Genomic DNA, 27,513 nt, shown 5'->3' with positions numbered 1-27,513 from the left:
GTAGTGTTGTTGGTGGTGAGAGTGCTTTATATTGGAACTGCTTTCCACCTAAACTTGAGAACAACGCAGAGTTGTCTGCTTTTTTTGCCTTAAAGGGTATTGTGTGTGTGTATGTATGTATGTATGTATATATATATATCACACAAAGTCTTCTGAAAAGAAGGACTCGCTCTCGGAGTGAATACCAAAATTTTATTTGTGACGCGTTTCGTCAAAGAATTGACTTGATCACACAAATGCCATACGAAAATGGAAGTCTTACATAGCTGGAGACATGGTAAACAGACTACTACAAAGTAAACAGTCATGATCACTTTGACGGCCATATTTGAATATATACAATAATGAATACAGAGTAATGAATCATTTCCCGAAATGTGCAAACCAAATACATACAGGTTATTGTTCATAGATTATGAGTAGGTCAGATGATTGCTGAGAATGCAGATTAAAACGGTCTCTGTAGTTGCATTTAAGTGTGCGCATGCACCAACTGATTGAATACTGCACAGTGTAGTCACGCCAAAATGAGCTTAGCAAAACAGTGATATATCTGCGAAATGCAGCGGCATACTATTCGCATTGTTAAGAATGCAAAACGGGGTACAACCAAACATATGATTACCATACGTGTCAGCATTGAAATGCAAATAGAGTCGATGACTACGACGGCCATATTTAAAGGTGTACAACAGTGGGCCAAATGGTAGCACCACTGCCCGGGGTAAAACAACAATCTACCAACACGCTGATGTCCCTATTATTTAGAGGTTACGATTGAGTTTGCAGTCCTTCTGAGAGCGAGTCCTTCTTTTCAAAAGACTTTGTGTATAATTAACGTTACCGGGAGACCAACCCGGTGTGTCTCGCCACCTGATATATATATATATATATATATATATATATATATATATATATATATATATATATATATATATATATATATATATATATATTCCCCTCCATCTACAGAAATTCTGCACTCAAATCTGGGAATTAACTCTTTTATCTTTTATTCACCAACACCACTTGCATTAAAACTGATACGGGTTTCTGATGTGAACCCAGCCTTTGTCAACCATGAAATGCACTGATTTTTTTTCCTTTTCCTTTTCCTTTTAAACTCTTTCCACAGGTGTAGCCAGTTAAATAGACATGAAAGAGTCCCTTTTGTAGACGTTTTTCTTTTGTGTTTATAGTTACCAATATTAACGTCCTGGCAATTACTTGTGGAAAAGGTAAGTTAAAAACCATATCAGTTTCTCCATGCTTTTAGCAGTGAACAGCGTTTTTGTAACATTAAGAGCATTCTCGTCAGGTCTTCATTTTTAATAACTGGAATCTTTAAAAGCATCACATCGAATTTCTCTTGTCAAGTGCTGAAAGTTTACAGCCTTTCAAAACATAATTTCCAATGTGTCAGTAAGTACAAAAGTTTCAGTTCTTTTAATGAGTGCTGCCAGCCATTAAATTTCAATAACGCAATGTAAATAAACCGTTTTAGATTCCACTTTCAAAATATCACATTACAGAGCTCACCTTGGTTTCTCTGTTCAAACTGCTGGAACTTGTTCTTTTGGACGTGTGAAAGTTCATTCTGAGGTTACAGTATTCACAGCTCGGCATGTGCCTTGAGCTGTGCCCGGCTCCGAGAACTACCATAAATCAATGTTTTGGGCTTTAGGCAGAGCACGAGTTCCCACCAGCGCCGAACTTGCGCTGTTTCTTTTGTCCCAGCCATCTTCAGTTCTTCCAATAAAGTCCTCGGGGGCTCTCCAAACATTAGGCTACTGCATTTTGCACTCCAACAAAACCACAAAACCCAATCTATATCACAAATAGTTCCCAAAAGGAGACGTGATGCATTCGTTTAATTGCAAGTGACACGTTTCGGCGTGAGCCTTCTTCGTGACTTGCTTTCAAACAAAGTGGCACAAATGTAATGACATTTAAAGCTTGATGGTGTAATGCCATTGGTCATCGCTTGACCCAGCAAAACTGGAAAACTTTCGGCCAATATTCCTCCTTCCTTGGGTAGCTAAGATTGCAGAGGCTCATGTTACTAACATACTAATGAGATTCCTGAATACCAATAACATCCTGGATCCCTCTCAAAATGGTTTCCACTCTGGTCACAGCACGGAGACTGTTCTCCTGGCTGTGACAGAACATCTGCGGACCATCCTTGATTCCGGTCACACGGCGGCACTGATCGTGCTTGATCTGAGAGCCACATATGACACGGTTTCGCATGGGATACTGCTACAGCGTCTGGAGGAAGCCGGTGTTGTGGGCCTAGCATTAGAATGGTTCAGATCGTTTCTGACAGAGGTCATTCCGGCCCCCCCCCCTGTTTCTTTCTCAGGCTCATTCCATCGGTCAGGGGGTGCCTCAGGGCGCTGCACTGAGCCCCGTATTGTTTAATCTATATTTTCAGCCTCTTGCAACAGTGGCCAGGAATTTGGGCCTCACCATGGTCTCGTATTCAGATGATATGCAGCTGGTGGTGGCCCTCTCTGATGGTTCCACACAGGATGCTTCTAGGTTTAGAAGCGGCCTGGATGACCATAAAATGCCTCCAGTTGAACGCTAATAAAACGGAGGTATTGCTGGTGGGGAAGGACAGGAACTTCTGGAGTGAGCAATGGTGGCCTAACGCTCTTGGTAGTATCCCCACCACTACGTTGGTGGTCAAGAACCTGGGGGTATGGATGGATTCTACATTTAGTTTTCAAGATCCTACTAAAAAGGTTGCTGCCACTTGTTTTGGCCTCCTTCAGGGACTTAGGCCTCTTTTGAAGTTCTCTGACCCGCCTACGTGCCAGTTGATTGTTCAATCAGCCCTTCTATCTAGACTAAACTATGCTAGTTGGCTCCTTTTGGGGCTAATCAGGCGGAGGTAATGCGATTGCAGCGTGTTCATAAATGCTGCCGCCAGAGCCCTGTTGGGCTCCTGCGTAATTGCCCCTCTGCTGGTGCCATCCGGAGGCTACATTGGCTATTCATTGCCAAGCGGATCCAATTTAAGGCTCTCTGCCTATCTTTCAAGATCTTGAAGCTTGCCTCGCCCAGCCTCCTAGCTAATCTGCTAGCCCTGAATGTTCCAACTCGCCAGCTGCGCACCCTGGGGCAACATCTGATTAGAGTCCCCCGTGTGAAGCGCCTTCGGGCCGGGGGTCGATCCTTTCGCTGCTTGGCAGCCAAGCTATAGAATTCTCTGCTTCTCCAGATCCGTAGCGTAGATCGCCTGCTGGACTTTAGGAAAGGAATTAAAACTTTTCTCTTTCCCTCTGCCTAGTCATTTCTTGTCCTTCTGTCTGTTTCTTGTGCCTTCCTGCTCTGTTTTGTAGCCCTGATCCTTCTGATGCTGGGAGCGCCGGGACGTCTCTTTGCTGTGACAGCTGTGCGCTATATGAACTTAGATAACATAACATAAATGATCTCTACAAACGAGAGAGGACTGCTACTATGGTGGTCTCCGATTGATATCCATAGCAGCCATGTCAGCTTAGTTCACATTCCATGAATCCACATGGTAACACCTGCGATGTACTGATGTTCCCGTCATTACAGTCTGTATGACAAATATCAGCTTGCACCTTATTTATAAGCTTACATCAGCCAAGTGTTCATAGTTCATTCATTACTGACATGGCTGTATTTAGCAGTTCTCATTCCTCAGAATATTCATATTTAATCTGCTGCCGCTTCTTAAAAATGCAGCTTTTCTCCATAAATGACTCATTTCAAAAAGCCCCTTGCCACAGAGTCACAAGACGCCCACTGCAGGAATCGGTCAAATGGCCGTACTTCCAAAAGTTTGCATAACTGTCAATTCAAGTCGGTGGAGGTGCCAAGATCCCATTTGGCGGTGCAGCAGCCAACATTTAAACACACTCCAACAGTTCCACCTTTGGTTGTTGCTGCACTCATGATGAGTGGACTCGCAACATGGAGGTGAGTCCACATTTATGTCACAAATAGTTCCCAAAAGAAGAAGCAATGTACTCTCAGGGTCTAATTTCATTCATTTAATTGCAGGTGACACGTTTCGGCGTGAGCCTTCTTCCAGACCTGCTTTCAAACAGAGTGGCACAAATGTGATGTCATTTAAAGCTTGAAGGTGTAATCCCATTGGATAAATGATCATTACAAGCAAGAGAGGACTGCTACTATGTTGGTCTCAGACTGATATCCATACACCATGAAATGTCATTGCAGTGTGCCACGTTGTTTGAAAGCAAGTCTGGAACAATTGTGATTTATAACGTGGACCCACCTCCACGTAGCGAGTGCACCCGTCCTAAGTGCAGCAATAGCCAAAGGTGGAACTGTTGGAGTGTGTGTGTGTCTGTGTGTCTATATATATATAGAAAGTGCAAGATTCAATTCCAACAAGGAAACAAGCGAATTGCCAAGCACTTCAGAGGTGGACTCATTGGCCAGTGAGGTCTCATCAGATGGAGGAAGTATTAGCAGCCTTGGAGATCAGGCACATGGTAGAGTGTTAGATCTGGGGGAGGAGGTGGATTTTTAGCGTCAGACCGCCGCCAGACCCTAAGACCGAGACACGCCCCCTGGTTCCACTATTAAGGACGCTGACTCGCAAGCGTTACTAAAAGCTCTGAACTCCTGAGGCGGAAAGCCGGGACCCTGACCACATTAGTGTTTTTTTTTAAATTTGAGTGTTATAAATATATTGCTTTGCTTTTACCTGTACTACGCTTTCGAGGCTCTGCCACGCTCCAGATACACCCGCGCACCGGATTTTAGTGCTGCCGCGGGACAAACACCAAAGTCCTTTGCCGCCATTCCTGGTGAGCCCACAGGCCACGCCCCTTCCCTGAGGCCACGCCCCCTGGTTCCACTATTTAGGACGCTGACTCGCAAGCGTTACTAAAAGCTCTGAACTCCTGAGGCGTAAAGCCGGGAGCCTGACCACATTAGCGTTTTTTTTTAAATTTGAGTGTTATAAATATATTGCTTTGATTTTACCTGTACTACGCTTTCGAGGCTCTGCCACGCTCCAGATACACCCGCGCAGCGGATTTTAGCGCTGCCGCGGGACAAACACCAAAGTCCTTTGCCGCCATTCCTGGCGAGCCCACAGGCCACGCCCCTTCCCTGAGGCCACGCCCCCCGGTTCCACTATTTAGGACGCTGACTCACAAGCGTTACTAAAAGCTCTGAACTCCTGAGGCGGAAAGCCAGGAGCCTGACCACATTAGCGGTTTTTAAAAAAATTTGAGTGTTATAAATATATTGCTTTGCTTTTACCTGTACTACGCTTTCGAGGCTCTGCCACGCTCCAGATACACCCACGCAGCGGATTTTAGCGCTGCCGCGGGACAAACACCAAAGTCCTTTGCCGCCATTCCTGGGGAGCCCACAGGCCACGCCCCTTCCCTGGGGCCACACCCCTACCGCCCCTCTCCCTTACGGGATAAAAATGTGCATCTTCCGGAAGCACAGCGGACGAGCGCAGCGGGAGAGCCGTTTGCGCGCCGAAGGCACGCCAAAGGGAAGCCCGTCTGCGCCCGTCCGCGCCTGGCCGGGCCCGGGGCCCATAAACTCTGCTGGAGTAATTACCTACACGCCCGAGTTGCTACTGTCCCTGCGTCCCCCTGTCAAACACACCTGTGAAATACTATCTAACTACAGGAATAACAGTATCGCATGCTGTGCATGCAACTTCTATCTTGACATCCCGCAGCTCTGTCGGCCTAGATCTAACGGCCACAAGCCAGCACGTTCATGGCTTCTTGGCAGTCTTAACTGCAGGTCACTCTGCAAACATAAAAGGGACATTTTCGATCTTCTGTCTGACTACTCCCTAGATGCCCTTTTCCTCACTGAGACATGGTTACACGCGAGTTCTGGTCCAAACATCGCTGAAGCCCTACCGTCCAATTATGCCATCATTAGAAAAGACCGAACCACCGGAATTGGAGGTGGGATAGCAGTCATCTTTCAAAAATCGCTGCAGTGTATTTTTGAACCCATTCCCTTACCTGCCTGTGAGGTGGCCCTTTTCAAACTCCAACTCCACCCGACCTTCACCTTCACAGGTCTTCTGATTTACCGTCCGCCTGGCCCTACACTTCCTTGGGCCACTCAACTAGTGGACTGGATCGCCTCAGTAAGGGTAAATCACAACAATCTATCTATTGTAGGCGACCTGAACATTCATTTCGACGACCCTACAAACAAATCAGGTAACAATTTAGTACATGACCTGGCTGCCATGAACCTTATTCTATGGAACTCGGGCCCAACACACAAAAGGGGACACCTCTTGGACCCTATTTTTTCCAGCTTTCCCCAGCTACAGTGCCAGCAGGCTCTGCCACTAGAATGGTCAGACCATTTTCTAACAACATTCCATGTGGGTGTCCACACGGCCCTCAGCCCTCTCAGCGGGACAAGTAAGTCCCTCAAAAGAAACTGGAAGAAGCTGGACATTAACCACCTTGCGTCCATCCTAAGTGCTACCCCGCTGGATGAATTATTTGACACCGGAGACATTGAGATTGTAGCCACCAATATCAATAAATGGCTCCTAGGTGCTTTAGACATTTGCCTGTCCCAAGCTCACAAGAAAACCACCTCCCATAACTCTCTTGCCTTATGGTATAATGAAAAACTGAAGGCTTCCAAATCCAGATATAAACGCTTAGAACGCCTTTGGAGGAAAGATTATTCCCCGGCTGCCAGCTCGCAATATAAGAGCGAGCTCAAGCTCTATCATAAAGCCTGTAACAAGGCAAGAGCCAACTATGTAGCCAAATCTATATCTGAAGCCACCAACAAGTTTAAAATTCTTTTTAATCTTGTAAAAGAGTTAGCAGGCGCTAATACATCAGCCAAACCTCTTCCTCTTAACAGCTTGCAGTGTGAGGAATTGGCGAAATATTTTACATCCAAAATTGAGACAATTTACCAGGATATAGCAATACAACACCAAGCTCAATCCAAAAGTGCGCAAAACCCCGGCCCCAATACAGATGATATCTATGCCCAACCTCATCTGTCCTACGCGCCACTTATTTCTTGGCCCGAGATCGATGTCCAAGGTCTGCGTGACATCTTAGGGAAGGTTAAATCTGGTTCACCTGCTGACCCCCTCCCGATCTCAATACTCAGACTCCTGGACACTCCGCTACTTGCCGTGCTATGTCAAACCTTAAATTTATCCCTTTCCACGGCTAAGATCCCGCAATCCTGGAAACATGCCATGGTCTCGCCCCTTCTTAAGAAACCATCGGCTGACCCTAAAATCCTGGCAAACTTCCGTCCAATATCCCTCCTGCCTGTTCTCTCCAAAATCTTGGAGAAGCATGTCCATGAACACCTCGGAAGATTCGCGGAGGCAAACGTCATCCTGCACCCTTCCCAATCGGGTTTCCGCACCGGATTCTCGATGTAGACTACACTACTTGGAGTTGTGGTGAATCTTCGCCTACTGGTCGACAAGGGGAACTCAGCTGCGCTGATTCTACTCGACCTCAGCGCGGCGTTTGACACCATCTCCCACAACATACTGCTCTCCAACATAGGCATAAAAGGAAAGGCACTAGACTGGATTGCATCTTTCCTGACTCTCAGGACATTTCAAATCTCCTCCAGTACTGCGGCATCCAATGTCCATTTCTCCCCGTACGGAGTGCCACAGGGATCAGTATTGAGCCCCCTACTTTTTAACCTTTATGTAGCCCCCTCGCCCAGATCGCTGAATCAGCTGGTCTTAATATGTTTACATACGCTGACGATTCACAAATCGTATTCTCACTCTCAAACGATAACCAGGACTTCCCTTCGCGCCTACAGACAGGCCTTAGGAACATCTCCACCTGGATGAGCAAAAACATGCTTAAATTAAATGGAAGCAAAACAGAGGTCTTGGTAGTAGGTCCAAATCAAAACCTCTGGAATTCCAGACATTGGCCATCCGAAATGGGCCCCCTGCCGACTCCATCGCAACAAGTCCGTAATCTAGGCATTACCATTGACAACGGCCTAACTATGTAGCCCCAGGTTAACAATCTCACAGCTACCTGTTTCACAATCTTGAGATGGCTCAGAAAAATCATATGGATGCTCCCGGACGACACTCGAAAGACAGTGATCAACGCACTAATTACCTCCCGTTTAGACTATGGTAATGTCCTTTATTTAGGGGCATCTCAGGCAGTCATGAGACGCCTCCAACTGGTACAGAATGCTGCAGCCAGACTGCTTTGTAAATGCAACAGGAGAGATCGCATGTCCAGTCACCTAAAGGCGCTCCACTGGCTAAAAATCGACAACAGGGTCAAATTTAAAACTCTCAGTCTCATGCACAGGATAAAGTGGGGAAATGCACCCAGATACCTTCAAACCCTCGTGCATACCTACATGCCTGCCCGATACCTGAGATCTGCCACTCTAGGTCTTTTTTGCGTCCCTAAAACATACCGTGCGAGGATGGGAGGAAGATCCTTCTCTCTCCTAGGCCCGAAGCTTTGGAACTCCCTCCCGCAGTCTCTCCGTCTAGAAACTCGTTACACCTATTTCCGCAAAGCCATTAAAACCTGGCTTTTCAACCAGTGACCTGTTCCGGTTTTCCTCCTGTAACTCTTTCCTGCCTCTCTGGTTCAGTATCTTTTTAGCGCCGGGAAACCCTTTTTGGGTAGCTGTCGCGCTCAATAAGCCCAATAAATAAATAAATAAATAAAACCGAAAAAGAAAGAAGAATGAGAAAAAATGCAAGAAGATGGAAAGGCGCAAAAGGCGGAAACGTGAAAGCACTGAAAAAAAGTACTGGCGCAGAAAATGACCATGGAAGAAAACACTATTGTCAATCTGTCCACAATCACTCTCACGGAGGCGGAAAAACAACTATTAGCTTTACGGCTATCGTTCTGCCCCATTAGTGATTTTAACTACACTCGCACTAGAGTTGACATTTTTTGCTTCATCCGCAAGTTAAAATTTAAAACGTTTTTTTCCATCAAGGAAGGGTTGAAAGAGTCGCAATCTAATGGTAACACCAGTAATGTCAGCGCAGAACTTCAAGCTAAAGATGTTTCTGCGCTGGTGACCTTATACAACCTTAACCCCTTCGCAGCGGGGGTAATTCCCCCACTGTGCTGGGGGGCGGGGGGCACGCACAGCGCCCCTGTGCTCATGACGAGCTCAACTCGTCATGTGGCACAGTGCTCGTGTTCTCATGACCAGTTGAGCTCGGCATGGCCACACCCGTTTCCGTGGAACGCTCAGCACAGCAGGGGAATTATCCCCGCATGTGAGCGTTCCACGGCTCATGACGAGCTCAGCTCGTCATGAGCACACGAGCACCGTGCCATGAGGCACGAGGATGAGAATTAGACACTTGCCAGAACAGTAGAAGGGGAATGGTCTGTAATGGGTTTGAAACATTAGGAAAAGATAAAAAAAAAATTGAGTATTTAAACTAAATTTAGGTGTAATTCTGTAAGGCATGATTGAAGGGAAAAGAGGGAAACAATGGATGAAATTATTAGAATGAATGCTCATTATTTATTTCACAAAACGTTTTTAACCCCTTCCCTGCTAGGCCTTTTCTCCCCCTGTGCTAAGCCTTTTTTTGGCAATTCGGGGTAGTTTGCGCTTAGGCCCCTGTAACTTTTTGACCACATAAAGTATCCCAGCCAAATTTGCGTCCTTTTCTTCCAACATCATGGGGATTTTAAAGGTACCCAGGGTTTGTAGATTCCCCAGGAGGGGACCCAGAAATTAGCCAGAATACAGCTATATTTTGTTTTTTGGTGAAAAATGGGAAAAAAGGCTACAGATGAAAGCGTCTGTTTTTTCCCCTGCAAATGGTATCAACAAAAGGGTTGTGGTGCTGAAATCACCATCTTCCCAGCTTTCTGGGACAAGCAGTCTTTTGTCAGAAAACTAAAATTCTTTACATAATTTTGTCATTTCACTGGGACATTTTTTTTGCTATTTTTTGTGCTTTCAACCTCCTTACAGTTAATGTTAAAAATGAGTATGAAAGCAATGATGGATACTTGAAAGCTATACATTTCTGAAAAGTGGCCATTTTAAATTCAGCTAGGGGTCGTTTGTGTAGATCCTTCAAGGTTTTCTTATAGAAACTAACAGTGGAAAATAGGAAAAATGGAAAATGAGTTAAAAAAAAAACGTTTTCACCTGTAACTTCTACTAAGTATGACAGATGTTTGAAGGCAATATACCCCTACATCCACTGGACCCTTCTGGTTGTGGGGATATATAGCACTTGTAGCTTCATCAAGAACCAGAGGAACCCAGAACCAATAACTGAGCAGCGTCTTCCAATGTTTTTTTTATTGTGTACCGTGTATAATGCAGTTCACTTGGGAAAATATAAACAGGGAAAATCGGTATGAAAGACACCTATGTATTTCTGAAATGAGAACAAAATATAGAGTGTAGAAACAGTAGCTATTTGCACATGTCCGAAATTGTATGTACCCATACTAGCATGTGAATTATAAGACAGTTATCAAAGTGACTTTTTTTTATTACACATTGTCCTACAATTGGAAGGCAGAAATGCATTGAAAGTCGATAGGTAATAACAGGTGCTCTACAATTTTGTGTTCCCCTAAGTCTCCCGATAAAAATGGTACCTCACTTGTGTGGGTAGGTGTAGTGCCCGTGACAGGAAACGGCCCAAAACGCAACGTGGACACACCACATTTTTACTGTGAAATCTGACGATTTTTTTGCAAAGTGCCTAGCTGTAGATTTTGAACCCTAGCTCTGCCGGCACCAAGTGAAACTTAGCAAACCTATTCATTTTTTAAAACTATACACTCATGGAAATCCAGGGTGGGGTGACTTGTCTGGCTCTCACCAGGTTATTTTACCCAGAATCCCTTGCAAACGTCAAACTTTATATATAAAAAAAACATTTTCCTCACATTTCTGTGGTGGAAAGTTCTGGAATCTGCATGGGTCCACAAATTTCCACCCACCCTGCATTTAGCTAAGTCTTCCGAGAAAAATGGGACCTTACTTGTGTGGGTAGGCCTAGTGTCCGCGACAGGAAACGGCCCAAAACGCAACGCGGACACACCACATTTTCACTGTGAAAACTGACCTTTTTTTGCAAAGTTCCTAGCTGTAGTTTCTGAACCCTAGCTCAGCCGGCACCCAGGGAAACCTAGCAAACCTATACATTTTTGGAAACTAGATTCCCAAGGGAAAACAGTATGGGGTGACTTGTCTGGGTCTCACCAGGTTCTGTTACTCAGAATCCCTTCCAAACCTCAAACTTTGTAAAAAAAAAAAAAAAGAAAAAGAAAATCCTCACATTTCTATGGTGGAAAGTTCTGGAAACTTTGTGGATCCACAAATTTCCTACCACCCAGCATTCCCCCAGGTCTCCTGATAAAAATTATACCTCACTCACATGGGTGGGTCAAGTACCCGCAACAGGAAGGGCCCAAAACGTATTGAGGAGACATCAAAATTACCTATCCCAAAACAACCTAGTTTTGAAAGGGGGGTCCCCTGGGTTTTTGGCCCCGGGCTCAGTGGCCATCTTGGGAAACTACCAAACCCACACATTTCTGAAAACTAGACACCTGAGGGAGTCCAATGAGGTATGGCGTGCGTGGATCCCCCAACGTTTTCCTACTCAGAATCCCCTGCAAACCTCAAAATTAGCTGAAAAATTCACTTTTGTCTCAAATTTCTGTGTGGGAAAGTTCTGGAATCTGCATGGATCCACAATTTTCCTACCACCCAGCGTTCCCCTAGGTCTCCCGATAAAAATGGTACCTCACTCGCGTGGATGGGTCAAGTACCTGTGACGGGCAAGGGCCCAATATGTATTGAGGAGACATCAAAATTACCTATCACAAAACAACCTGGTTTTGCAAGGGGGGTCATCGGATTTTTGGCCCCAGCAGCCATCTAGGGAAACCTACCAAACCCCCACATTTCTGAAAACTACAGACTCGGGGAGTCCAGGGAGGTATGCATCGATCCCCCCACGTTTCCCTACCCAGAAACCCCTGCAAACCTCAAATTTTGCTGAAAAAAACAAATTTCTGTGTGGGAAAGTTGAAGGATCACCGGGCTGACACAAATTTCCTACCACCCAGTGTTCCCCCCTGTCTCCCGATAAAAATGGTACCTCACTTGTGTGGGTGGGTCAAGTACCTGCAGGGGTGTGGACATTTTTCAAATATCTATTTGGCCAGGGGACAAAATGTTACACAAATCTACTTGTCCTGGGAAGGTAACTGCTTGCCCCTCCAACTCCATAAATCACTAAGGTAGGTTTGGATGGAGAGAACCTGCACTGCAATCAGTGCAACATAATGAGCAATATATATTTCAAGTGCAAGTCCAATTATGCAGTGCGTGGTCATGCACTCTCAAATACAACTGTTGTACAGGGTGGTTCTTTTTGTAAATGAATGGGAAAGGCCCTTCTATCCAAGGGACAGGATGTCCAATATAGTAACAATAAGGAAAGTTTCCCTTGGACTGACTACCCAACTGTGATCAACATACAACCATATATCATGCAAACTTCTTTCTTAAATGTGTGCTATCGACAACCCCACATATAAGTATAAAATTACACAAATGTATATAAAATCACATACATTTATTAAATGTACATTAACATCGGGCAATAGGGCAATTCTTTTTTTTATTTTATTTTTTTAACATTTTTATTGCCATTTTGGATGACATAAACAGTTGGACACATCCTAGCATTGATCAATGGTATATATAGTTGTTAAAGCGAGTCATACATCAGTGCACTATTAGATACATCATAGTGGGCAGCTGTCGTACCGACTATATTCCATGGACCAGTGGTATATAGTTCATCTCATGACCAGTCATCTATCTTGGGACGCATCAGCCACTCATTTCTGATAATGATTCTACGAGTGGGGGTTCGCATATGTTTCCACTGTAGGTATTCCAACCTCCACAGATCCGAGACCATTTTTAGGACAGCCCCTATGTATATAAACTGATTTCTCTGCGATCATGGGCCCCATCCATATCTATGCACCACTGGCGTAGAGTAGGTGTCTGGTGGCACCCCCAACTCTGCGCTATATTACGTTTTTCTATTGTCATGTCCATTGTCGCCCAGTGCTGTGTGGGAGAGGTCTGTGGGTTCCCATACATTAAGAAGGCATCTCTTCGGTTCAGGGAGAATAGTGACCATTGTGACCTGCGAAATTGTGCGCATCACTGCACTCCAGTAACCCGCAATCCTGGGGCACTGCCAAATGGTGTGAAAGAAGGTACCTGGTGTGCCACATTGTCTGAGGCATAGTAGAGTGGGTGTCCTATGGATTTTATGTAGAAGCGTTCTAGTGTAATAAGTGCGGGGTAGGATTTTCAATTGCACCAGCTTGAGGCTGGACAGTATTGCGGCCTTCCTAGGAGACACCAGTGCCTCTTGCAAGTCTGCATCATCCAATTCACCCACATCTCATTCCCATTTGGCTTTGAGGGACGTAGTGGGATCTGGGTGGTTGCTTATTAATTTCCGATACGTCTGTGAAATGGCCTTCTTTGTGAGGTGGTCTGTGAGTAGTCTGTCTTCCGATGGGGAAGATTCCGCCAGTCTTGTACCATGGGGAATTAGTGTTGAGTGCATGTCTGATCTGGATATACCGGAATAATTTGGTGGGAGCCAGATCGTACGTGGCTGTAACTGGGCGAACAGGACCATTCCCCCTTTTTTCCAAAGATCTCCTACCCTGGAGATACCTATCAGGTCTCACTGCCTAAAATCTTTTCTGTAACGCAGTGTACCAAGTTTTTTGGGGTCCCAGAGTGGCATGGCCTACGTCGTTACACCCTCCCACCCCATCGCTCGTTGCGCCTCAAACCATATTTTGACCGTGTGTTCCGTTGGACCAGTAAGAGTACCTTTCCTAACCTTGTTATAGAGTGCCCCCATAATCCCTGCCGTTCCCAGGAGATACCTATCCATGTGGTATGCAGGGTCATCCTTTGATATGTGCAGCCACTGGTTAATAACAAAAAACTGGGAGGCCCAATAGTATAATTTGATACCAGGGAGGGCAATGCCGCCGTCATAGCAATTTCTCATGAGTTTATGGAGGGCTATGCGTGGCGCTTAATAGAGTGGTCACTTCTGCGTTAATCTCCGTAAAATATTTGGGGTGAACCAGGAACGGTGTATTTTGCAGTACATATAGGAATCTGGGAAGTGCCATCATTTTATAGAGGGCTGCCCTACCTAGTAATGTTAACTGGAGTTAACACCAGTGTTGAACATCACGGCAGAATCACCTCATGGGCTCGGTAAGGTTTTTAGCAATGAATCGGGTCATATCGTCTGTGATATATACCCCTAGATATTTAAATCCCTCCTCAGCTATTTGTACGTCACATCCCCATGGAAGTCTTGGCCGGGAGCCGTGCAGTATGTAAAGAAGCGATTTTGCCCAATTAATGGTATAGCCCGACACCCGCCCATATGAGGCAAAGATATCCAGTAGGCAATTGATGGAGCGCGCTGGAGATGTGAGATATAACAGTATATCATCCGCATAAAGTGAAATGCGGTCCTCCCAGTCCACGGCCCATTGTAATCCACGTATGACAGGATCCTGACACACCCATGCCGCGAGCGGCTCCAGCACAAGAGCGAAGAGTAATGGTCACAGGGGGCAACCTTGTCTCGTCCCTCTACCCAACATAAAATCTGTTGATATGTGTCCGTTCACGATCACCTGAGCCAGTGGCTGCGTATAGAGTAGTTGGACCCAAGCACAGAATTTTGGACCAAATCCCAAGTGCCTAAGTACCGCGAACAAGAAGGGCCACTCTACAAGATCGAACGCCATTCGTGCGTTTAGTGATAGGATAACTGCATCTTCTTCTATGGTAGATTATGAGCTATGACTCCATTTAGGCGCCGCAGATGATTTGGCATTAAGCCTGATTGATCCGGATGGATCACCTCGGCCAGGTGTGGCTGAAGTCGCATAGCAAGTGCCTTTGCCAATATTTTTGCCTCTGCATTAATGAGGGAAATTGGTCTATAGGACGCACACATTGCCACTATTGTGACCAGGCGCTGGTCCCGTGGTACGATCCCTCGTTCCAGACTGTCTGTATACATATTAAGTAAATGTGGTAGGACATGCAGTGCCGCCTTTTGTAGAATTCTACTGGAATTCCATTGGGTCCTAATGCTTTCCCTGTATGTAGGGCCCCTATTGCGAGCTCGAGGTCTCCTGTAGTTAAGTCCTCATCTAAAGTTTCGGCCACCTCAGTAGATAGAGTGGACATTCTTATAACTTTTAGGAATTCAACATTTTCTTCCACTGTGTTGGTTGCTGTTGGAGTATACTTTTTAAAAGTGTAACGGTAAGTCTTCTGTTATTTGCTGGGGTCCTGCCGTTAAACTGCCCTCTTCTAGCTGAAGCTGCGCCACCCATTTACTAGCTCGTTCTTTTTTATCCCAGCCTTATCTCCTTGTACGTAAATGGTGTGCTGAGTTTTCGCTTGCTTAGATTTTGCCTCTTCACATGTATAGGACCTGTACTCTTGTTGTGCTAGGTGTAACCTGTGTGTTGTGTCTTCATCTGGGTTCACAGTGTGAGACATTTCAGCCCGGGACATGTTCTGCTCTAAACTGTCAATGTGCTGTTGCTGTGTTAGTTTATGTCCCGTTTTCCTCAAAGTAGCTCACTGTCGTTTTAAGGAGGTCCTTACCAATTTTACGATTTTTAAGATAGCTAGGGTGAAGCGGAAACAATCTACGTCGTCTTGGGATGGAGGCGGTGTATGTAATGAGTACTGGCGTATGGTCTGAGATAGCCCTGGGCAGGTGCGTGTTCTCCGCTACCCCTACCAATCCGGTCGCAAGTGTAAAAATGTAATCTAGAGGGCTTTGCTACGAGCGTCAAGATGGCGGTCGCACCTTAGGTGTGCTCCGGACACCTCCGTCATCCGCGCAGCCATCAACTACCATCGGGACCACTTGTCGCCCTGTGCCACATACCTTGCAGCAAAGAGGTCTCTGGAGCTCCATTCGGGGTGCTGGGCACCGGCTTGGGACCGTGCGAGTTGCTCTGGTCTCCTGAACCTGCCACTGGGCATCCGTGAAATGGCAGCCGCAGCCGTAGTGATCCCGGACCTGTCTTCGGCCCACAGTCCATCATCGGCACCGCTTTGTCAAGCAAGGGGGCTTTGAACTTGACCGGCGCCCCCTCTGTTCCGCCCGCTTGACCGTTCTCCCCTCCTGAAGGACCTGGCCCCTGGAGCTCCCGCATGCTGAATTGGGCCTTGAGTAGCAGCGGCAGCACTGGCTGCTGAGTGTGCTGTGGGGATTAGTGGCGCCTAACGGCTGGCAGAGCTTTTATCCTGGATTCCTGGACTCGCCTGCCCTATCGAGGTAGGTCCGTTAGCGCCTCGCGGTGGCGCCGCTCCACGGGGTGCCCCTGTGCCCGCCGGCCGCTCTCAGTGACCCTGTTGGACCTATGTGGAGGGGACGCTGGGTAGCGTAGACCCCCCTCCCCTTTTTGCTGCCTTCGAGGCCTGGCCTGACTTGCCAGTGAGGTGGACCTGAGTTCCTGAGCAGCCCACCAGGGGGGAGAGAATTGTCGTCACGGGCCCCATCGCTGCCCTCCGAGGTGGAGGTTCCTGGTCGGCCCCGGGCTTGAATTACAGTGCTGGTGCTGTGGGCCTCCGCCTGCTATAAAGACTGTGGTGGAGAGCGGCACTTCATTGTTACCCAGACGGACACCGTCAGCGCCGTGGACCTCGGCCTGCGGCACGAGTTGCTGGGACTGTAGCCCCGAGTTGCCCCTGGGACACAGGCTGGCACCATCTGGGTTGCGGGCTGTCGCCTACTATTCGGCCTGCTGAGGGCGGCGGCCCTGGTCCTCCCCTGGGCCCCACCTGCCATAATCTAACTCATGGGCCTTCATCAACCTTGAGACCCTCTGGGGGTGCGTGGAAGAGGCCTGCACACAAGCTGATCGCCCCTGTAGCCCCGAGGCCCGGGTCGCTGCTACAGGCGACGTTGGTGGCCTGGAGGTAAGGAGTGGGGGTGTTGAAACATCTGGGTTGGGGTGAGGATTAGGCCATCGATCGGGCGGCAGGTGGGGTGCGGGGGGCCCTGGGTCAGCACGGCTCCTCTTCCCTTCTCCTCCCCCCTCGCTCCCGACGTCCCCCCTTTAACCTGTGGCGCAGGTGTACTCATCCTGGGAAGTGGTTGTGGCGGAGAGGCCTGCTGGGCCTTCCCTTTTTGGGTCTGGGGTGTCATCGGAATTGCTTGGCCTCCACTTCGGGCGGCGGTGACCCCTTAGGGGACGTCCTCGAACCTGGCATGGTGGCTGGTGGCTCCTGGGGGACCCCGACCATAACTTTGTGTGATGGCGCATGTATGGCCTCCTAGGGCCATATGTAGGTAATTTCCATTTTGCGATTCCCAAATAGCGATTTTTAAGGAATCGCTATTTGAGAATAGCACAATGGAATATAGGTAAAAATTCGCAATTTTTTTGCGAATCTTTAACATTTCTTATTTGCGATTAGCAAATTGCGAATCGCAATTAAGGAATGAGTGTCCCATTCATTCCTATGGGCCCAAAGGCCCATAGGAATGAATGGGGATACATTTTCAAATTGCGATTTTCTGTGTGAAAATCGCAATTTGAGAATCGCAATTTTAAGGGTGCCAGGGTGTCCAAAGGACACCTGTTGCACCCCTGGAATGTGCCTGTAAGTACATGTGGCGCACATACATGCCCTAAGGGCATGTCTGTGCGCCACATGGCACTTTGAATTTTATAAAAATATGCATTTTTTAAGGAAATCGCAAAATACCATCTACTTGAAGTAGGTGGTATTTTGTGATACCTTATGCAAAAATCGCAATTTTTAAAGCACCCCATCATAGCATTTAAGGAATCGCAAAATTGCGATTCCTTAAATGCTATAAGCAAAATAAGGAATCGCAATTTTTGCGATTCCTTATTTTGCTAAGTGGCACCTACATATCAAAACGCCGTTTGCGATTCGCAAACGCCGAAATTCACCAAATTTCGGCGTTTGCGAATCGTAAACGGCTACCTACATATGCCCCCTAGTCCTTTCCCTGGGCTTGTCATTGGTCATCGCTGCATTCCAGGGATCATCTGCCCACACCGGTCCTTTGGCCCTTGGACCCGATGTGGCCTCGGACCGCTGCGTGTTGCTGCCCAGGTTGAGTGCCTGGTGGCCCTGGAGTGGAGGGACCTGCGCGCGGCCATGGATTACTGCCCTGCTCCTTTCTTCTTTCCTTATTTCGGCCGCACCTTTCGGGCGGCGGCAATCTGATCCGTGTCGGGTGTTGTCGTCTGCTGTTTGTCCCTGCTGACCCCCGGCCCGCCTGTGCTGACTTGTCAACTTCCCACTGCGGGGTCTATTAGACGTCGGGACTCCGTTCCCCGTGTGTCCCTGTGGTCGCCATGGGCAGAACGGACAGGTTGGCGAAAGCCCCTGCCACCCAGACGAAAATGGACCGCTTGACCACCTTGGAGGCGGGGGCAAGAGGAGGCTCCTCCATCCACGGATTTGGCTACTATCCTCCAGGCTATTCATGCCTCACAGACCTCGGTGGAGGGCAAGATCGCAGAAGTGCGAGTAGACATGACTCTCATTCAACAGGATCTCCGAAACGCCACTGCTCTGATTACAGAGACCAAGACCCGTATCTCCCCCGTGGAGGATGACGTTCAACAACTTAAGGGACAAGTGGCCCGTCTTTAGTCGCACTCTCAGGAGTTACACCGCCGGGCGGAGGATGCCAAAAACAAATCCTGACGCAGCGAGCTCCGCCTGGTGGGCTTTCCGGTGGGGGCAGAGCCGGGCCGCGCGTTGGACTTCTTGGAGAGATGGCTGCGGTCCTGGATTCCAGGGGTCTCTCTCTGCCTGGTTCGCATCCTCGTTTGGGGAGGTCATGCAAAAGCTGAGGGCACTCAACATCCAGTACCGGCTCCTCTTCCTGGCCCACCTGCGAGTAGTGTTCGCGAACATGAAGCTGTTCTTCGACAACCTGACAGAGTCTTGGACATGGGCAACAGAGGAGCACCCTCTGTGGGCCGAGGACCAGGCCCCAGGTGTGGATGAAGCAGAAGGCAGACCTGGCCACCTCGTTCCCTTCGTTCCTCGGCCTCAGCGTAATCGCTCCCGCAGGCGCCGTGGACAGAGGAGGGCCCGCTTGGATTCCCCGCCAGGCCACTCGCAACTGCCAATATTGCTTTCCGGGGGACCCTCAACTGGGGGGCGCTCTGGCTCCTCTAGCCGTCTGGATGGTAGTGGTGCTTCGCCCGGGTCCCCAGCGATTGATCTCCCAGAATCAGATCTGTCCCTTAGCCCGTTGCTCCTTAGGGCCCTGCTTGATCTGGTCTCTGCCCGTCGGGCCTGGCTCTGCCGCCTGAGACGGTGCCTTAGCTCCGAACACTTCTTTCCTTCCCAATGGACTCATTAGCACACATCCGGACATGAGGAGGGGTCCTCCACGCTTCCCCATTCCCAAGCATTTTAGTTTGGCAGTTTACTCATTGGTTATTGTTTGGGCGACTGATGCTTCCATTCTCGAAATGTAGGGTGGGGGTGGGAGAGGTGTTGGGGTGTGGGACCGTTGTCCCGTGTTTTAGTTTTATGTTTGGTTGTTTTCATTTTTAGTTTCACTGCACCAGCTTACACACAACACCTTGATTCTCACCCTGAGAGACAGGCGGTCCTCCTCTCGGACACCTTGATGGGCCTGCTGATATCTAATTGGGCAACCATGTCCCCCACAGGACTCACATTTCACTATTACACTCACCATTTTGCCTGGCGTTCCCTTGCATTCCACCAACACTCATATCGTGTCTGGACTTGCATCGAGCGGAGTGCCCAGTGTTCCCTTTGGATGATACACTATGCCCTGACACGCTCCTTTTTGAGGTGGCCCCCCCTTCCGAGACTCCACTGCCATGCCTCTCCATCATGCCAGATATACCCCTATCGACTACCTCTCTAAGCATCTTGTCTTGGGATGTTAATGGCCTTCTGGACCATTTCAAGCGGATTGCTGTCCTGCCCTACGCGCACCACCTAGGGGTAGACATATTATTACTGCAAGAGACGCATCTGCTAGGTAATCATTGCCCCTTCCTAGCGCGCTATGGATACGATAGGCCATGGCACTCGGGGTTCACTCGGGGATCCCGAGGGATAGAGATCCTAGTGAAGCGCTCTCTTCCCGTTGTTATTGTGCAGACAACCCTCGATGCCCAAGGTACATTTGTGGCCAGCAGCTGTAAATTGCACGGGAGCCCCATAAACCTCGTATCGCTCTATTCTCCTCCTTCCATGTTGACGACAACTTTAGCTAAATCTACAGATCTCTTGCTTGGCATCCTTACCACAGGGCCCACTTACCTCGGGGGGATTTCAATGCGGTCTCTTAGCCGGATCTCGACACGACTGGTTCCCCTTCCTCCAGTAGAACTGCACAAGCAAAGCAACTGAGGAATTGGTCAGAGTCCCTGGGCCTATGTTATGCGTGGCGTACATGGCACCCGCATTCTAAGCAGTTTACACACACTTCGGCAGCACACCATACGCAAGCACGTATTGACACCATTTTCGTCCCATCAGCAGATTGCCTCACGGTCCAGGACGTTGCCATCCTTCCCCGAGGTATCTCGGACCACTCCCCGGCGGTGATCCGCACGGGCCCACCCCCCCAGCCTTTGTGAGGCAGACATGGAGACATAATGCTTGGTTTCTACAAGACAGGGATTTCCGGAAGGCAGTGGGTCAGGAACTGCAACAATATTTGCTCTCCAACGACAGGTCCGTCTCTTCCCCGGGCGTTCTATGGGAGGCGCGCAAAGCCACGATCCGGGGGTTTGCCAAGGGCCAGCTTAAACGTCAGCGCCAGGCCCAAATAGAACAAATTACCAGCTGTGAGGCTTAAGCCTTGCGCCTTGATCGAGCTTCTGCTCAGTCTCCAGACGGCTCTGACACCAGACTCCTCACCCGGCTCCGGTCAGAAATCAAGCAATTGTCGCTGGAGGCGGCCAAACTCCTGTGGCGTTCATCCGTGGCCAGGGTGTTTGGTTGGGGTGACAAGAATGGCTTGTCTCAGAGAGTACCAACTGCTCACAGTTTCGACGCTCAGTGATATGCCAATATTTGCGTTATAACAGATCTGAAAAATAGACAGTCGCAAGGCACAGCTTCAGATCGAACGAGGCGTCTATCCGGATCACCCGTTTTTTGATATATGAGCAGGCTGCTGGCGGCCTTGCGCTATCTGTGAGAACGGGACCTGCAAGGAACCCGAAAGGATACTGAGCCGACTAGAACACGCTGATTTGGCCGTGTGCTGTACACTGGCTGTGCCTAGTGAATGTCTATTTTTCAGATCTGTTATAACGCAAATATTGACATATCACTGAGTGGCGAAACTGTGAGCAGTTGGTACTCTCTGAGACAAGCTATGGGAGTTACTACTATCTTAATAAGGTATACCACTGTACAAATCCGCTAGGATACTGTGACGACCAATGTGAATTTTTTGGAGTTTCTATTGAAACCCTTACTTGAGATATTCTGTGTAATAGTGGGATTCATTCATTTTATCCTGAAGAAGGTGTTGGCTCTTTAAAAATATGCCACTGAAACGCGTCGATGCAATCTCTGAGTAGCTATACGCTAAATCCGTGAAGCAGCAACTCTAACCAAGATAGTATTACATGTGTTAGAGTGGGATTGTACCTTTCTTTGGATTATTGTATCTATCTCAGCCAAGTAGGAATCATATCTTCCTTCCTTTTTTGTTTCCCACTGATGTATTATTTTGTGCATTATTGTGCTTGTTATCAAATTGTACTGTATAACTTGTTTTTAATTGACATCTGAATAAACTGCATACTTTTTATGAAGTCATTATAATTTTTATATTTTCCTCTTTGCTCCTGTTTGATGTGAATATAGTGTGTGTGATTGTGTATCTTGAGGAGTATCTACCCAAAGGGGAATTCTCGTTTTGACAAAAGGGGGAGGATTGCAGGCGTCCTCTGATTGGACTAATGTGGTTTGATCCTTACAAGTCAAACAGCAAGTAATGAGATTGGATAAATATCTTAGGCGGGGACTTTGGGGGAGGAAGAGACAGGGCAGCAGCGCCTGCAGCATGTGGCTGAACGCAGCACTCAAGATCCTCATAAGCCAAGCAGTTATTTCAAAATGTGGTTACACAGGCACATGTTCCTGTAAAATACCAGGAAAGAGAAGATGAAACTTGAGCGCGTGAGAGAAAGAAAGCGAGGGAGAGAGAATGAAACCGATAGTGTTGTCATGTCATAGTGTGTGCAATGTGAGGCGCACACTCTATTAGCCCACCACTGATTGAGTTTCTGGGGGAGGTGACTGATTCGGGACACTGGAATTTCAGCATCTCTTCGTCTTTAGTTTTGTAACAGCATACAGAGGCTCACTGTTCACCACCTCAAATCTCATTCGGGAAAAAAGTGATCAGGCAGTGTGCAGTTAACAGATTGCAACTTCTGTCCCTAAAGGAAATTAATACAAATCACCTATCCGCCCCACCAGGTTTAAAATCCAACGGCTGTCACAGGCAATACGAGGTAAAACAAACATATTGCTCATTTGCTATAATGCTACGGTGTGGTGATGCTGAGATACTGAGCTCAGGAATTTTAATTGTTTACGACCCAGTACAATTCTTTAAAGGCAAATTTAGAATAATATGCTTTGTTGCATAGCTGAGCTCCACTTAAAGAACAGTCCGCTCCAAACCCCAAGTTAGGGCGCTCTGTTTTCACTTGTAGAATCTGAACTGGTCACTACTGTAATGCCATTATTTTGACTGCAATCAGTTGAGCTCTCAGCAGGATGTTTGCATTTCTTCTTCCCTTCGCCGCGAGCAGAGAGGATACAGTTAACAGTGTTCCTACACCCCTGATGCTGCAAGCTCACTTGGCATTAGCCTGGTAGTAATAATGTCACCCTTTCTCCTCACCTCAGTCTCAGGTCGCACCCCAGCAGCAAGATATCTGTGCAGCTCTCTAGTGTTAAAATGGAGACAGATTTGTCACAGTTCTAAAAATCCACCCCATTGATCTTGAGAAAGCGAGACACCAGATTCCTGAGACTACCGCTTGATGAGACTGACGTTTCAGTCCCCCTGCCAATCACTGGCTAGAGCCAGTCATGGGCTGCTAGCCTTTTCGGAGGTCTCAAAAGCGACTCCGGCTCTCTCCCAGCCATTCTGATTGGTTGTGAGACCCAGAGTGCCCAAAGCCTGTATTGTGTACACAATTTAATGTCTACTTGTCCATGGGACAAAATAGACATTAAATCTTCTTGCCCGTGGTAAAAATCAACATGGCTCGGGCGTCGAACGATATGATTCCCCCACCCCTATACCCGCAACAGTCAAGGGCCCAAAACGTATTGTGGAGACATCAAAATTACCTATCACAAACCAATTTGCTTTTGAAAGGAGGGTCACATGAGTTTTTGGTCCCGGGTTTGGCGGCCATCTAGGGAGACCTACCAAACCCACACAGTTCTGACCCGGGGGAGTCCAGGAAGGTATGGCTTGTGTGGATCCCCCAATGTTTTCCTACCCAGAATCCCCTGCAAACCTTACATTTTGCTGAAAAAATCAGATCTTTCTAAAATTTCTGTGTGGGAAAGTTGTAGGATCACTGGGCTGACACAAATTTCCTATTACCTAGCGTTCCACTAGGTCTCCTGATAATAATGGTACCTCACTCGTGTGGGTAGGCATAGTGGCTGTAACAGGAAATGGCCCAAATCGTATTGTGGGGACATTAAATTACCTATCACAAACTGATTTGCTTTTGCAAGGGGGGGCACCTAGGTTTTTAGGCCCTGGCCTCGCGACCATCTAGGGAAACCAACCAAACCCACACATTTCTATGTTTCCCTAGGTGCCGACAGAGCTAGGGTTAAACATCTACAGCTAGGTACTTTGCCAAGAAAGGGTCAGTTTTCACTATAAAAATGTGTGTGTCCACGTTGCGATTTGGGCCTTTTCCTGTCGCGGGCACTAGGCCTACCCACACAAGTGAGGCATCATTTTTATCTAAAGACTTTGGGAAATGCGGCGTGGGTGGAATTTTGTGGATCCACGCAGATGCCAGAACTTTCCATCACAGAAATGTGAGGAAAATGTGTTTTTTTTTTTTTTACAATGTTTTAGGTTTGCAAGGGATTCTGGGTAACAGAACCGAGTGAGAGCCACACAAGTCACCACATCCTGGATTCCCCTGGGTATCTAGTTTTAAAAAATGTATAGGTTTGCTATGTTTATTTGGGTGCCAGTTGCGCTAGGACCCAAAATCCACAGGTAGACACATTCCGAAAAGGAGGGACATCCAGGGATATTGTCTATTTTTTTGGGTGGGTGGGAACATTGGGATGCTCATTCTGGGCAGCCTCCTCCCCTACATTTCAAAAAGCCAGCATAATCGCTTGCGTCTATTGGGCTGTATGCGACTGCCCCCATCTGCCTCCTGGGGGGGCAGAAAGACTGTGGCATTGTTCCTGAGGGGAGGGGCATTGGCATGCCCATTCTGGGCAGCCCCCAACCCGAACTTTGAGGGAATTAAATCCCTGGTGCCTAGGGGGGGTTTCCCGGGGGGGGGGCAGAGAGACTGTAGCATTTATTTTTGGGGTGGGGGCATTGGCATGCCAATTCTGGGTGCCTCCCACCCATAAGTATATCAAAAAAATCCCTGGCGCCTTGTCGGCTTTCTGCCCCCCCCTCACCCGGGGCAGGACAGCGGCTACTTTTAGGGGGGCATTAGCATGCCTATTCTGGGCAGCCCCGCCCCGCACTTTTGAAAAAAATAATTGCTATTTTGGGCAGCCCCAACCCCTACATATATATAAAAAAAATCCCTGGGGCCTTGTGGGCTTTCTGCCCCCCCATCAGGGGCTGTTAACCCCATCTGCCTCCTGGAAGGAGGGGCAGAAAGTTGTATGCCTTCTTTGGGGGGGATAGGGTGCGGGCATTGGCATGCCCATTCTGGGCAGCTCCCACCCCCTGGCCTATAACAAAATCCTAAGTGTCTAGGGTGCTTTCTGCCCCCCGGGAGGTACGTTGGGAGCAACTGCCCCCATCTGCCCCCCAGGGGGGCAGAAAGGCTGTCTGGCAAAATGGTATGGGGGAGAGCAAAGACCCTTGCCCAAGGGGCTGCTCCCCACTCCTTGGTGGCTAGTGGGTGGATCCCTGCTTGGGGATCGTCCTCCTGAACCGATCGCCAAGCAGGGATCCACTAGGGAAGGGGACCTTTGGACCATTTCAAAGTGGAGATTCTCCCCGTCTCCAATGATACATCTTCCATGTATTTCTGTGATCGGGGGGGGGCTGAGATAGCCCCACAAGCACCAAAACTGTGAAACCGAAACCAAGTTTCAGTTTTGTTTTCATTGTAATGACGACAGAGCGCCATGCGCGCGATTGTCATTGCAATGAAAACCCTAACCATGCTTTGCGAGGTTGGGGAAGCTCTTCCCCACCTACCAAAGCAAAAGAAAAATGGGAAATCCCTCTCATTTACAGCAGAGGTTTTTTTTTAAAGTGTGCTCATGAATGAATGGTTCTGTTATGAGCACACTTGAACTTGTGCTCATGAAGTAACCTTTCCGTCATTAGCATGGAAGGGGTTAAGACATTTGTGAAAACTCTGCTGAGCATGGTACACCGGGAAGAGAGTGAGATATGCAGTGTTTAATATTGGCAGACATTTTTCAGGAGTCTTTAGGTAAAATGTAAATTTGGTTTTAATACATATGGGCTTACAATCCAAGGTGAGAGTTTAAGAGTTTCATATTGTGACAAAGTTTTGGAAATTGCATGCATTCTCATCTTACATGTTGCCAAATGTTTTGCTTGCTTGAATGTTGATTTTGTGCTTTTCGTGCAGTAAATAACTCAACTTTATTAGTTTGCATCTTAAGTGAACAAGGATATCAACAAGCTCTTATTTTTTGCTACTGCAAAGGGTTTGGGGGTCTTCAGTACCGAAGTTGTTTCTCATTTCACTGGCAAAAATGGAGTGATTCATATTCATGTACTGTTACTGAGTCAGCAATAAACACATTTTTTGCCTGGCAACTCCAATTGAGAAATATTACATCTTTTTCCTAGAGTCGGTCTTCCACATTAATGTTGATTAAAACCAGTAATGGCAAATATAGAATTATGTAGTTCCCTTTTCTCAGCCAATTAAGACAAAAACTCAAGGTAAATGTACATGTTTTCAGAGCGCATTTTAAGCAATGTTGAGAAAACATATCTACTAATGGGACAGTATTATAAAAAAAGACTTAAAAGAAATATACTATCCATTTTCCATACAATAAAATAACCATATAATTTGCTTTTTATTGCAGGTGCTTGGATTAATTGAATCAGTTCTAACTGGTGTGGAGGCAGTTTTTCTTTATAAAGAAGGGTGTCTTAAGAAGTAGACTACAATCATACAATTAGTTAATAATATTTCAAACTAATAAATGTAGCTCTGTATCTGTTGTGCTTGCAGATTGTTGTGTTCATAGTGTAATACTTCATATTTTGTCTATGATTATCATTCAGTTGATTACTTTTCAATTTTCAATTAACAAATAAATATATCATATATAATCAAATTGTGCCTTGTACTTAATGCCACATTTTTGCCTGCATTCAATTAAATGCGGCAGAACTCTGAAGGAATTGGTCAATGTACTGGCGCAGTTTGCCTCCTAATCTCCTCTTGTTCCCTCAGAATATGTAAACCAGAACTGGGATTGCCCCGGAATGAGCCAATGAGTATTCCAGGATAAAGAGAATCTATTTTTTTTTTTTTGGTTTTTAAAGACCTTTATTGTACACATATTCGCCATCATATTGTATACAGTCTTGACAGCCCACAGGGGCTGGCCGCGGAAAAAGGTAAACAAGTGAGAAATCATCTAGATGACACAGCCATTCAGCCGGTAACCCGGGGGTCTGGCGGCGGAGCTCAGGGAAACATATACACATCTTCTTATACATAGCATGGTAAGTAACAGGTCTATGGTTTTGCTTTTTGTTGTTGTTAAATAAAAGGGAAAAAGAAAAACATTGCAGTTCCAATTTAGCATCAACATCATTGTAGCATTTGTCCAAGTTCCTGCAGAGATGCAAAAGCTGCATGAAGTAGATAGCATCTGGAGTATCTGCAATAAACATATCGTTAGCTCTATGCTTGCTACGTCAATGTAGTGTGAAAGTGGTGTATATCAGTATAGCTCACTGTGGTATAGGAGCAGACGCATATTGTTGGCAAAGTTGGTCTGCGGCCTTCGCGGTTGAGGTCTGGCGATGCCGCAGGTTGGATACGTGTGGAACCCCCCAGTATTGCTAGCGGGGAGGTGCAGTTTTAGGTCGGGGGTCGGCGCGTGAGGCTTACCCTCCTTAGC

General features: G+C 47.3%; 1 protein-coding gene across 1 annotated transcript in view; it reads left to right on the top strand.

Annotated features, from left to right (window-relative positions):
• Window positions 1-26,712, top strand: part of LOC144798506 (chemokine-like factor) — a 371,023-nt gene extending 344,311 nt beyond the window's left edge. The window contains exon 4 of the mRNA XM_078669426.1: window positions 26,464-26,712. Coding sequence (XP_078525552.1) covers window positions 26,464-26,541 — 78 coding nt within the window. The 3' untranslated portion in view covers window positions 26,542-26,712. The remainder of the gene's footprint in view (window positions 1-26,463) is intronic.
• The last annotated feature ends 801 nt before the right edge of the window (window positions 26,713-27,513 follow it).

Source organism: Lissotriton helveticus, chromosome 12 (genome assembly GCF_964261635.1).
Source record: "Lissotriton helveticus chromosome 12, aLisHel1.1, whole genome shotgun sequence".
NCBI classification, from domain to species: Eukaryota; Metazoa; Chordata; class Amphibia; order Caudata; family Salamandridae; genus Lissotriton; species Lissotriton helveticus.
This window is presented reverse-complemented; position numbering and strand designations above follow the sequence as displayed.